Here is a 15,203-nt window from a genome sequence, read left to right on the forward strand (position 1 = left end):
TAGACCAAAACCACTTTTTGCACCAGGCAGTAAACGTTTTTTTCTGCTGTAAAGTTGGGCATTTTAACATGGAGGTCTATGGGATTGACTCTCTTCTGCAGCCGGCCTCTAGTGGCCAGTCGATGAACTGCAGTTTTAGTCACTTCAGTGTTAGATTCAAGAGAATTACTTGGTTTTACCTTAGGTACTATATCATGATATATAGTGTTATGGTGATTTGTGATTTTGGTCATTTCGCCCAGCCCTAAAATGTCCTGTTGCTTCTACATGTTGTCACTTCTTGAGTGTCTCCATCTTTGTCTGACTCCGTTTAGAACATAAAAGGCTAAACGTTTTTGAAATGTTGAGTGTGTGTGTGTGTGGTAATCGAAGCTGCTAAACACACACACACACACACACACACACACACACACACACACACACACACACACACACACACACACACACACACACACACACACACACGTTCTTGAAGCTCCGCCCCCTGTGCCGGGAGCAGCAGCTCATTTGCATTTAAAGGGACAGACACAAAAACGGGGCGTTTTTGCTCACCCTCAAAAAGTGACAATTTTAACATGTTATAAAAAATATCTGTGGGGTATTTTGAACTAAAACTCACTCTGGGGACATCAGAGACTTATTTTATATCTTGTGAAAAGGGCATTATAGGACACCTTTAACATGGGGGTCTATGGGATTGAGTCTCTTCTGCAGCCGGTCTCTTGTGGCCAGTCGATGAACTGCAGTTTAAGTCACTTCAGTGTAAGTCACTTCAGTGTTGATTCGAGAGACAGACTGGTCTGTACCTTGATGGCGAGATCACAGTGTTCGCTGGCGGTGGTCAGCTGTTCGATGTGTCGGTCCACCTCGGCCACAGAAAGGCTACACGTGCTCTTCTTACGGCCACACAACACACTCTCCAGACCCGTCAGAACCCGCTGGAGCTCAGAGTTCAGGTCACTGCAGTTATCTGTCCAAACACACATCATTTATACATAAATAAATCAACCAAACTAGGATGCAAGTGCAGTTTCATGTTATAAATACAGAGAAAGCCACAATACTGTCAAAACACATGCACATTCAGTGTCCAACCAGAACATTATTGGGGCTTTCTCTGTATTTATAACATGAAACACTTTTATAATCTCCACTGCAGCATCAGCTCTTTCCTCTCAGTGTCTGAAACGCTTCCATCAAAGATTCAGTCTCTCTAAACCCCGCCTCTCTGAGAGCGGCTCTGCTCTGATTGGTCGGATGACTTGGGCTTTCTCCGTGTTTATAACATGAAACTGCACTCACATCCTTTTTTATGAAGCACAATAAATGCTAAACAACTCAAAGGTCAGGTCATGGGTTCGATTCCCAAGCAAGAGCTGATCAAATGTATTTTTCCGTATTTATCGCATCCTCGCTTAGTTGAGTCATTTATTTATGAAGCACAATAAATGCTGAAAAATAACAGGAAAGTGAATAAATCCTTCCTCTAACTAAATCAGTAGATCATGGCACTCGCAACGCCAAGGTCATGGGTTCGATTCCCAATCAAGAGCTGATAAAATGTAAACCTTGAATGCAATGTAAGTCACTCTGGATGAAAATGCAAAGTAAAATTAGAGAAATCTATACAAAAACATTACATTGTAGCTACCTAACCCTAACCCTAACCAGTTAACATGAACTAACCATAAAAACACGTCTAAAGCATTTTTAATCTTAGTTGATGTTGATCTTAATTTCAACATTCACCAATACATAATTACAATCAAAAGTTGTATCTGTTTATATTACTTAATAGACCTGAGCTGACATGAACTAACAATTTCTATTATCTAACATTAGTAAATATTGTAACAAATGAATTGCTCATTACTGAATGAGCAATGAACTAATGGAATTAACGCTGTTTATTTAATTACCCATTAAATAAACAGCACAGGATTAAAATAATTAGATAAGATGACAGCAATAATACAAATCAACAAAAGTGTTAAGAAAGAAAAACTTGTCTTTCCTTGTTACACATTACATGTAGTTACTATAATAATAACTATAAATTATGCATAATTACAAACCCTATTCATAACACAAATCCTATAGTAAGTACATGTAGTACAGAACTTAAATGTATAATTACACAAACATTTACATTTATTCATTTAGCTGACGCTTTTTATCCAAAGCGACTTACAATTGCTATATATGTCAGAGGTCGCACGCCTCTGGAGCAACTAGGGGTTAAGTGTCTTGCTCAGGGACACATTGGTGTCTCACAGTGGATTCGAACCCGGGTCTCTCACACCAAAGGCATGTGTCTTATCCATTGCGCCACTACCACCCAATGACAAACAATGACACAAAAACAAAAAATCACTACAATATCTAAATTTTTTCACTTGACAGCAGAAAAATCTGTCAAAAATGTAAAATAAAATCAAAATTAAAAAGTTTGCTGCTTATTCTCAGGTGTTTCTCCATTAATCTCAGGTGTTTCTCTATAGAGTTTCAAAGAAATCTCAACACCGTCTCCAACTGATCTGACAAGATCCCAAAGTCTGCAAAGATCTTAATATTTCTCCTCAAATGATCCGAGCTCATCCACATCTTTATATACTCTTACTGGACTATTATCACGACTTGATTTTATTTCTCCTAAACATTTCATTTTAAATTAAATTAAATTAAATGAAACGAGCCATACCTGAGAACTCCATGAAGTCACAGCCTATAACCAGCAATATCACTGTGCAAACCTGCTCATCCAACAACAACAACAAGCAAACGAAATGGAAAAAGCTCATATGAATCAATCACTGACGTGAGCAGATCATTGATCCGGAGCGATATTAATATTCCGTCGTACATTAGCAATGACACACAAACACACTGAATGATCACAGATCCACTCAAACAGGAGATTCATCACTTTAACGGCATAAACTTTAACTTTGAATGAGGTAAACAACACATCTGAACGCATGAGAACTGCTTAGTTAAAAATAAAACTAATAAAAGAGGGGAGCAACTCCATATTAATGTCTATGTGTTTAGGATGCGATGTCTTTAAAGGAGCAGTTCACTTCAGAATTAATAATTCCTGATAATTTACTCGTCATCCAAGATGTTCATGTCTTTCTTTCTTCAGTCGAAAAGACATTATGGTTTTTGTTGAGGAAAACATCCCTCATTTTCTCCATATAATGGACTTCAATGGGGTCCAACGGGTCGAAGGTCGTGATAAATCATGCCAAGAACATGCTAAGAACTCCAATAGTAACCATCTGTGACAACTACCAACCACCTAGTAACACCATAGCAACCACCCACAATACCTTAGTAACCGCCTAGCAACACCATAGCAACCACCCAGAACAGCCTAGCAACTGCCTAGCAACCACCCAGAACACCTTGGAAACCGCCCAGAACACCATAGCAACCGCCTAGTAAAACCCTGGCAACCATAATAGCAACCGGGTTGAAAGTCCAGATGTGAGTTTCAGTGCAGCTTCAAAGTCTCTTCACGATCCAGCCGAGGAATAAGAGTCTTATCTAGACAAACCAGCAGACATTTTATAACAAAAAATAAACATTTATATACTTTTTTTTCACCCTACCCTACATTTTCCGCGTGACCTTTCAACCTGATTACGTAATGTGTGAAGTCGTGGATGTGCAAGACGAGCATTTGTTGGTTAAAAAGTATATAATTGTTCATATCCACTTCAGTGCGCACTAAATGTTTGCAAGATGTTAATATATGGATGACCAACCATTTTTTAAAGCTAAATACCAGCAAAACTGAAGCCCTTCTGGTTTATCTAGAACTCAACCCTTTAATCTGCTTATTGATGATAACTGTCCGGTTAATATTTCCACTCAGGTGAAAAGTCTTGGTGTTATTTTTGATGGTTTGCTTTCTTTTGGTTCCCATATTAATAATATGTCACGTACTGCATTCTTTCACTTATGCAACATTGTATGTTTGTCTGTCTTTTGGCATAGCTTTGTATTTTACTGATTTACTTTTATGTTGTACGGTGTCCTTGAGTGCCTGGAAAGGCGCCTAGAAATAAAAGGTATTATTATTATAAATGTTTAGTTTTGTTGTAAAATGTCGGCTGGTTTGTCTAGATGAGACTCTTATTCCTCGGCTGGATCGTGTCAAGACTTTGAAGCTGCACTGAAACTCACATTTGGACCAGTTGGACCCCATTGAAGTCCATTATATGGGACACTTGGCCAGTGTCGTTGTGGGTTTTGGTTCTGCAGGCTGTAAGGACCTTTGAAATAACTAAAATCATTTGGTGAAGTGATATGAAACCTGCTGGAACTACTTTAGCTGTGAGTTTCCCTGAAAATAACTGCAACACCTTAGAACTCTCATCAACCAATCAGAATCAAGCATTCATATATTCAAATAACTTTCATGATCAATTAATCCTCAACAGAAGTAAATCTAAAGCTGGTTTAATCATGCAAATAAAGACTGATTATTTCCTTTCACAGTCGGGAGTGATGCATGCTGGGAATGTTCCAACAATACACTGGTAATGAATAAAACGCCATTAGACGGTGTGATTCCCCGAACAACGACAGCAGAGGGCTTTAAAAGCTTTTGTGTCGAGCGAATCAGCTTGATCAAGTGGAAAAACAAAAGCAGCCAGACTGAAGACGACAATCACCGCCTTTAGAAACCAGGACTGAAGCATTATGGGTAAACGCATCAATGTGAAGACGCACAGGTTGAAAGGAGGAGACAAGAGAGATTACTTTTAGATTCTGACTGCTGTCTCACTCACGTCTACTGTATGTGTAACACAGATACATATTTCCCATGAGTCCGCAGTGATAAACCAGTGCCAATCTCAACACCGTTTCACCCACACATTTAAAGTAAAAAATATTAATATTATGTTATAAATACATTACAATAATAATAATGCACAAAAATATTACATTTTAATGTAGCAGGAGTTTTTATTCTCAAAAGTATTCAATATTGTGTTTTTATTGTATTAAAGAAAGAAATCTGCAATATTTTATTTTAATCAGCACACAATAATAATGCAAAATGTCAATACTTATTGCATTTAAAAAAATGCAAGCAGCGTGCTAAAACATGTTAGCAGTGCTAAAACATGCTAGCAAAGTGCTAAAAACATGCAAGTAGTGCTAAAACATGCTAGCAGCGTGCTAAAACATGTTAGCAGTGCTAAAACATGCTAGCAAAGTGCTAAAAACATGCAAGTAGTGCTAAAACATGCTAGCAAAGTGCTAAAACATGCTACCAGCGCTAAACATGCAAGCAAAGTGTTAAAACATGCTAGCAAAGTGCTAAGTCATATTAGCCATTTGTTAAAACACTAGAAAATGTTAGCAACGTGCTAATTCAAGCTAGCAGCATGTTAAATCAGGCTAGCAATGTGCTAAAAATGCCAACAAAGTGCTAAAACACACTACCGAAGTGCAAAGTCATAATAGCTATTTGTTAAAACATAATAGCAAAATATTAAATCATGCTAACAATCTGCTAAAACATACCAGAAACATGCTACATGTAACTGTCGTAGACCAGTAAGAGCTGTGCGCGTAAATCTCACTCCCCTGATCTCATGAGGCGCTCTATCATTATTGTCAAATTTCTAACATGTTTTAGCACATTGTTAGCATGATTTAACATTTTGCTAGTATGTATTAAAACAGCTAGTATTGCTAATTTGTTGCTAACATGTTTTAGCACATAGCTAGTGTTTTAGAGGTGCTCTAGCGACTGACTGCGGTCTTTAGCCTCTTAGTTAGAGCCCTGCCTCCTAAGCCAGAGACCACGGTTCGAATCCCACTCGGACCGGGTCAGTAGAACCGGTCACATGCTATGTGTTAAAACACTAGCAATGTGATAAAACATGTTAGCAGCATGCCAACAACATGTTAAAACATACTAGCATCATGCTATAACACTAGCAATGTGTTAAAACATGTTAGCAATCTGACAAGACATCCTAGTAACATGATAATTCACCTTTCAGACAAGTCAACATAAAAGTTTGTCTGGATGAACTTTACTTTCTAGTTAAACTATAATTTCACTCTTTCGCTGTTGGGATGTAATATGGATATGTTTTGAACAGGCTGCCGTGAGATTCAGTCCCTCATAAATCATGTTTAAGATTTCAGGAAGATTTGCTTCCCATTCTAAATTCTGAGACTGGATTCGGAAATGTAATAATAAATCAGATTTGTGGGGATCGTTTCAGAGATTCGTTCCTCACCCATGTCCGCAGTGACCAGTGTGGACTGGTTTTCAGGCAGTGAGACAGACGCCTGGTCGGGGTCCTGATCCTCCTCGTTAACCTCCTGCTGGCTGTGACTGAGATCGGAGCGAAGCTCGGAAAACTCATCCTCCTCCCTGAGAGACACAGAGACATCATGATGTTCTGTTGATGTTGTTTAGAGCCCAAAAATATACAAAAAGCAGAAACTAATTTCCCCTTTAAATTCTTCCCTCACACTTTGCAACACATCTTTACCTCACGGGTCAAAATGACCCGACGCAATGGGGACCCTAAAATGATTTTTTTTTTATTGTCTAGAAAGCTTATTTTATTACATTTTTCTATTTTTCTATTTTTTTATGGAATTAGTTGTTGATTTTTTTTATTTACCTTTAAATTACTAGATTTGGTCAATAAATAATAAATAAATAGTAATTTAAGCACATTCCACATATTTAATTCAAAATAACAATTTCATGCATAACCCTTTTAATTCAGCTCTAAATATCTTACATTGGGAGTCTTTGCCGACCTTGTGTGAAAAAAAAAAAGATGTCCTTATAGCTCTATATGGAGCAAATGAGCTGTTCCTCTGGGTCCTAAAGCCAGTTTCTCTTCAGTGTGCATTCAGGTGTAGACATAATAAAATAATTTTTTGGTAAAGTTTTAGCATTTTTAAGTTTTTCTATGTGAACTGAAGCATTCCTCGCATTCCATTCATTCCTAAGGGGGTCAAATTGATTTTATACTTTTTTTTACTTTGACTTTTTACGAATTCATTACTTTTTTTTGGTGTATTTGTCGTTCAAGCGCGACAAGAGTCCTAGGGTCTTGGACCCCCTCCGATGAACACTCATTTAAAAAAAAAATGTTTCGGGTCAAAATGACCTGAGGGAAGTGCATCTGACTCGAGCTTAAATGGATAGTTCTCCCCAAAATGAAAATTAGCCCAGGATTTACTCACTCTCAAGTCATCTCAAGTGTTTATGACATTTTTCTTTCAGACGAATACAAAAGATGCACTTTTATGGATTTCAAAACAGAAACGGCCATTCACTGCCATTATAAAGCTCGGAAGCATCAAGGTGTTTATTAATATAACTCCGACTGTATTCGTCTGAAAGAAGAATGTCATATACACCTAGGATGACTTGAGGGAGAATAAATCCTGGGCTAATTTTCATTTTTGGGTGAACTATCCCTTGACGTGCATCAAATCACCCTTATAATTGTGGGATGAATATGAAAGTCAACAGAGAACTGGAGTCATTCAGCATATTCTAATTTCCCAAACGACGATGCAAACGTCCTGACCTGCTGCATACATATGAGGAGCTTCTAATTAAACACTCGAGTTCGTCTCATTTACATGCAGCGAGTGGAACAGGACACATTCACATACACACATACACATACACACACACACACACACACACAAAAACACACACACACACACACAAAAACACACACACACACACACAAAAACACACACACAAAAACACACACGCACAAAAACACACACGCACAAAAACACACACACACAAAAACACACACACACAAAAACACACACACACAAAAACACACACACACAAACACACACACACAAACACACAAAAACACACACAAAACAAACAAACACACACACACACACACACACACACACGCTTCCCCGCATCTCTGAGCACAACTCAATATTAATGAGCTGTTAGAAGTATAAATGTGTGTAGGAGACACTTCTCCTGTCGCGTTTCAAGCCTTGAGAAACATTTATCTAGAGGAGGATTGAGGAGATTGAGAGGAGCAGAGAAACAGCCCATAATATCTGTCCTTGAGGAGAATAAACACGTATATAAATCACAGTAAGAGGATTTAAACTGAGAGATTCCTGTGTTCAGTGAAGAGACATAAACCATAGTGAGCTGTAATGTGTGTGTGTGAGAGAGAGAGAGTGAGTTGAGTGAGTGAGTGTGTGTGTGTGTGTGACTGAGTGAGTGTGTGAGTGAGTGTGAGTGAGTGAGAGAGTGAGTGTGAGAGTGAGTGAGTGAGTGAGTGAGTGAGTGAGTGAGTGAGTGAGTGAGTGAGTGAGTGAGTGAGTGAATGTGAGAGTGAGTGAGTGTGCGTGTGAATGAGTGAGTGAGTGAGTGAGTGTGTGTGTGTGTGTGTGTGTGTGTGTGTGTGTGTGAGTGATTGTGTGTGTGAGTGAGTGATTGTGTGTGTGTGAGTGTGTGTGAGTGAGTGAGTGAGTGAAAGTGAGAGTGAGTGAGTGAGTGAGTGAGTGAGTGAGTGAAAGAGTGAGTGAAAGTGAGAGTGAGTGAGAGTGTGAAAGAGTGAGTGAAAGTGAGAGTGAGTGAGAGTGTGTGAGAGTGAGTAAGTGAGTGAGTGTGTGAGAGAGTGAGTGTGTGAGAGTGAGTGAGTGAGTGAGTGAGTGAGTGAGTGTGAGAGTGAGAGAGAGTGAGTGAGTGTGAGAGTGAGTGAGTGAGTGAGTGTGTGAGAGTGAGTAAGTGAGTGAGTGAAAGTGAGAGTGAGTGAGTGAGTGAGTGTGAGAGAGTGAGTGAGAGTGAGTGAGTGTGAGTGAGTGTGAGAGTGAGTGAGTGAGTGAGTGAGTGAGTGAGTGTGAGAGTGAGTGAGTGAGTGAGTGAGTGTGAGAGTGAGTGAGTGAGTGAGTGTGTGAGAGTGAGTGAGTGTGAGTGAGTGAGTGTGTGTTTGTGAGAGTGTGTGTGTGTGTGTGTGTGTGTGTGTGTGTGTGTGTGTGTGTGTGTGAGAGTGAGTGAGTGAGTGTGAGAGTGACTACGTTTACATGCAGCCAATAACCCGTTCAAAACCGGGATATTAGCAATAACCCGGTCGCGCACGGCCATGTAAACACAGGCAAAAACCCGGATATGCTCATATCCCGGTTTTTAAAAACCCGGATATTATCCCTGGGGTACCCCTTTTCTAACCCGAATATTTGGTCATGTAAACGCGTATCGGCATATCCCCATCAAAAGGAACATTGATTTGTGTTCTGCGCATGTTCTATTCGCAAGGAATCTTGGTCTTTTGAGTATAGACGGAGCATACAAAAACCTGCGTGCAGTATACCGGAAGTAAACAAGAAGTAGAGGTAAACATGGCGAGGCGCAGCACAGCACCAGACTTTTGGAGCGAGGAGGAAATCGCAAACAAAGGCGATCGCTATCTGCCCCGAACTATTCATTATCCGCGTGCTGCTGCTGTTGTTGTTGCCTTTGGATACAGGAAGAAGAATCGGAAATGACGCACATTGCGTCTTAACGTTGTCCGTACGTCCAGACGCTAACCGTGCGTCGCCGTTTACATCGGGATATTGCCAATTGATTACAAATTCCATGTATACAGGAGTAACTCTCTCTACTCACGCATGTAAACGGGTTATTCCGAATGTTTCAGAAACCCAAATAGTGACCTTAACCCGACCATAACCCGGATATTTGACAGCATGTAAACGTAGTCACTGAGTGAGAGAGTGAGAGAGAGTGAGTGAGTGATTGAGTGAGTGTGAGAGTAAGTGAGTGAGTGAGTGAGAGTGTGAGTGAGTGAGTGAGTGAGTGAGTGAGTGAGTGAGTGAGTGTGAGAGTGAGTGAGTGAGTGAGTGTGAGAGTGAGTGTGCGTGTGTGTGTGTGTGTGACCTGATGGTAGAAGCCTGCAGTAGGTCGATCTTCTTGTTGAGTTCTGCGATGATGCTGTGCAGTTCTGTGATTCGCTCCTCGTAGCGCAGCGTCGTTCTCTCCTGAACCTCCTCATGCTCCCGCAGCAGATGAGACTGCTCACACTGTGCACACACACACACACACACACACACACACACACACACACACACACACACACACACACACACACACAGAGAGAGCATGACAGAGATTAATAACATAGTTACACTGAGGAAAACTGCAAGGTGAGATAAACCACACATGCTGTGCACACACACACACACACGGTGAGAGATTCAACTCTCTCACACACCATCACACACAGACACACGCTCACGCACACTGACACACACACACACACACACTTTCACACGCTCTCACACTCACACACACACGGTGAGAGACTCAACTCTCTACGAGACATGCAGAATACCTCCAGAAACACACTCTCACACACTATCACACACAGACACGCTTGCACACACACTCACTCTCACACTCTCACACACACACACACACACACACACACACACACACACACACACACACACACACACACACACACACACACACACACACACACACACACACACACACACACACACACACACACACACTCACACACTCACACACTCACACACTCACACACTTACTTACACACACTCTCACACACAGAGACCTTAGATTATTTTAGTTGGCTCATAGACTTCCATTGTTTTTCCTTCAGATTAATGATATTTTCTATCCCGGTGATTTTTTAAATAGTGAAAAGATATCAAAAGTCCTCAAAGTCATTTGTCATGATATTTCACTACATTATTGAGGACATTTGAGCCTCAAGCATAAACAAACCTCCACACACACACTCGTTGACCTGCAGCATGGGAGAAAATTCACACAATCCACCAAACAACGTCAAAATCAATCTATAAATCTAAAATCAACTCGTAATACGAGGTCAGGAAAGACCGTTTATACTAGTTTCAGACTCATAATTACAGTAATCAAGAATAATACTGTATACTGTATATAGTCATATTTCTGAATGCAATAAAATGACTCGTACTGATGTGAATTATCTGTGTATTTCTTCTATCAACAATGCAGTTTTGACCGGATGAGACTTATTTTCCAGAAAATATGGTAATTATTTATAATTATTCACAAAAATAGTGTATAAAGAATAACATTTTAGTGGAAAGATGAGTAACTCTCACATTGTTCTTCACTAATCTAAGAGTTTAGATTAGAAAACATCACAGCCGCAAAAGTTCAGATATTTCAATGCATCCAAAGCTGGAATCGGATCCGTCATTCAGCAGATCCGTTGGGAATGAATGAGTTCCGGTCTATCGTTAGTCTGAGAACAATCAGTGAAGCAGCGCTCAACTCAATACTATCGAGCTGACTATTAAACTTCTCATCAAGACTAAACACACGTTTAACAGCGGACTGATCCAGAATAAATGAATCTGAGTTTAACCGGTTGTTTGAGGATCACTGGGATTTAACGTCGAGGGAATCACATCCCGTCTTCTTGCGGACTGAGTGTTTCGCCTTCCTGGAGTGATCTTAGAGGAATGGCATGTTTTCCTGGCGGGAGTTTAAGACTCTGTGTGAAAACAAAACAAGGTCAATCACTCAGTCTGAACGAGGACAGACAATAACCCGTTAAACACACACTCCACCTCTGACCACAGCAACAATTACTGCACAATGAGCCTATTCACGGATCACAGACACAACAGGAACACACACACACACACACACACACACACACACACTCATACACACACACACACGCATGAACGCACACTCATACACACACACACATGCACACTCATACACACACACACACGCGCATGTACGCACACACACACACACACACGTACGTACGCACACTCATACACAATCATGCACACACACACAGACACACACAAACACGCACGTACGTACGTACACACTCTCATACACAATCATACACACACACACACGCACGCACACTCATACGCACACTCATATGCACACACTCATACACAATTATACACACACACACACTGACATGCAATCACACACACACACACACACACACACACACACACACACACACACACACACACACACACACACACACACATACATACACAATCATACACACACACACACACACACACACACGTTTATTAGATCCTATACCAACTAAACTACTGAAAGAAGTGTTACCTGTAGTGGAAGAGCCTCTCCTCAATATTATTAACTCGTCTTTATCTTTAGGTCATGTTCCAAGAACATTTAAACTGGCAGTTATAAAACCTCTCATTAAGAAACCACAATTAGATCATAATAATCTAGCAAATTATAGACCCATTTCAAATCTTCCATTTATGTCTAAAATATTAGAAAAAGTGGTGTCCGCTCAACTGGGCTCTTTCTTGCAACAAAATGAGATCTATGAAAAGTTTCAGTCTGGATTCAGACCGCATCATAGCACTGAAACTGCGCTCGTTAAAATCACAAATGATTTACTTTTAGCTTCTGACCAAGGCTGTATCTCAATACTAGTTTTACTTGATCTTAGTGCTGCGTTCGATACTATAGATCATACATTACTCTTAGATCGACTACAAAATTATACTGGTGTTCAAGGACAAGCACTAAGCTGGTTCAAATCATACCTATCTGACCGCTACCATTTTGTCTATTTAAATGGAGAAAAATCGATCATAACTCCAGTAAACTATGGAGTGCCGCAGGGATCTGTATTAGGCCCTCTGTTATTTTCAATATATATGATGCCACTTGGAAATATTAAAGGAAACATGGAATTAGTTTCCATTGTTATGCTGATGACACTCAAATATATATTTCATCACGGCCGGATGAAAACGCTAAATTTTCCAAATTGACAGAGTGTGTTAAAGATATAAAAGATTGGATGACGCGTAATTTTCTTTTATTAAATCCAGACAAGACAGAGGTAATACTTATCGGTTCAAAAAACCGCCCACAAAACCTCGCACAATACAACTTTAACATCATAGGATGTCCTGTTACTTTATCCTCTACAGTAAAAGACCTGGGTGTTATACTCGATTGCAACCTGTCTTTTGAAAATCATATTTCATATGTTACAAAAACAGCCTTTTTCCACCTTAGAAACATTGCTAAGCTACGTAATATGCTATCAGTTTCTGATGCAGAAAAGTTAGTTCATGCATTCATGACCTCGAGACTGGATTACTGTAATGCTTTATTAGCTGGTTGTCCTGCATCCTCAATAAACAAGCTACAGTTAGTCCAAAATGCCGCCGCTAGAGTTCTTACTAGATCAAGAAAATATGATCATATAACACAGATTTTATCATCACTGCATTGGTTACCTATAAAGTTCCGTATTAATTACAAGGTATTGCTACTGACTTATAAAGCCCTAAACGGCTTAGCTCCAGTCTATTTAACGGATCTTCTATCGCCCTATAATCCATCGCGCTCTTTGAGATCACTAAATTCAAGGCTTTTGGTCATACCTAGGATATCCAGAACCACCAAAGGAGGGAGAGCATTTTCACATTTGGCTCCAAAACTCTGGAATAGTCTTCCTGATACTGTTCGTTGCTCAGACTCGCTCTCCCAGTTTAAAACTAGATTAAAGTCGCATCTCTTCAGCCAGGCATTCATATAATCCTACAGTTCAAACTACAATCCGGCCTCTAGCTCATAAATGCCAGAGGAGAACTGGCCCCCGACTGAGCCTGGGTTCTCCCAAGGTTTTTTTTCTCCATTAGGTCACCTGATGGAGTTTTAGGACACCATTAGGTCACTTGATGGAGTTTTTCAGTTCCTTGCCACTGTTGCCTTTGGCTTGCTCAGTTGGGGATATTTTGGGGATATTTAATAAAATTTTATCAATCAATAAATTCCTCTTGAAACAAACTTTGTTGTATTATTTTAATTTAATACTGTGAAGCTGCTTTGATACAATCTGTATTGTGAAAAGCGCTATACAAATATACTTGACACACTGACATACAACCACACACACACACACACACACACACAGGCATACAACCACACACACACACACACACACACACACACACACACACACACACACACACACACACACACACACACACACACACACACACACACACACACAGGCATACAACCACACACACACACACACACACACACACACACACACACAGGCATACAACCACACACACACAATAATACACAATCATACACACTCACACATTTATATTATATACTAAAGCTCAACATTTTGAGGTCATTTTTAAGAAAAAAATTTACACTTATTCATCAAGGATGCATTAAATTAATCAAAAGTGACAATAAAGACATTTATAATGTTACGAAAGATTATATTTTAAAATAAATGCTGTTTTTTTTTTTTTACTTTCTATTCGTCAAAGAATCCTGAAAATAAAATGTATGACGTTTCCACAAAAATATGAACTGTTTTCAACACTGATAATGATCATAAATGTTTCTTGATCATCAAATCATCATATTAGGATGATTTCTGAAGGATCATGTGACACTGAAGACTGGAGTAATGATGCTGAAAATTCAGCTTTGATCACAGGAATAAATTACACTTTAAAATATATTCAAATAGAAAACGGTTATTTTAAATTGTCATAATATTTAACAATATTACAGTTTTTTTTTTATCAAATAAATTCAGCGTTTAAAAAAAAAAAACTTACCGACCCCAAAGTTTTGAACTATAGTGTATATATATATATGTATATGCGCATCAATAGTTTTTGGAGCAGGACCGAGACTCGGGCGTAACTGAAGATCACACTGTGACTGCATGTGTTTTCACTTTTCGTTTTTTTGTATTTGTCCTGAAGCGGATATGTCCTGAAGAACCGTCTCACCGCTGATTTGCTGCTGTGAGTTCTGTACGCTGGCTGATGTTTATGGCTGCGTTTCAACAGTCATTCACACGGGCAACAATACAGGCTTTGTTTCAGGAACGACTTGATGAAAAGTGTTGCTTTATGGGAAAACACACTGAGACACAAGAACCCTCTTAACAGCACTCACTGAAACAGGCTGGGGGTCAAAGGTCAGGTCACTTCATGCTCTCAGGGTTGGAGGTCAGAGGTCAGAGGTCGAGACTGAGGCATGTGCCTGAGGCCGTCTCCCTTCATGGTTACTTTCAGGATCGTTTCTCTCGAACAGAAGCTCAGACACGAGGCTTTAACCTCTCGAGATCCTGATCATC

At 39.7% G+C, this 15,203-nt stretch overlaps 1 protein-coding gene across 1 annotated transcript in view; it reads right to left on the minus strand.

Moving 5' to 3' along the window:
- mcc (MCC regulator of WNT signaling pathway) overlaps positions 1-15,203 on the minus strand; it is a 112,690-nt gene that overhangs the window by 29,182 nt on the left and 68,305 nt on the right. The window contains exons 5-7 of the mRNA XM_082171336.1: positions 9,923-10,065; positions 6,270-6,406; positions 807-970 (exon numbers count right to left, since the gene is read on the minus strand). Coding sequence (XP_082027462.1) covers positions 807-970; positions 6,270-6,406; positions 9,923-10,065 — 444 coding nt within the window. The remainder of the gene's footprint in view (positions 1-806; positions 971-6,269; positions 6,407-9,922; positions 10,066-15,203) is intronic.

The sequence above is a fragment of the Leuciscus leuciscus genome, assembly GCF_965113295.1.
Source record: "Leuciscus leuciscus genome assembly, chromosome: 5".
NCBI classification, from domain to species: Eukaryota; Metazoa; Chordata; class Actinopteri; order Cypriniformes; family Leuciscidae; genus Leuciscus; species Leuciscus leuciscus.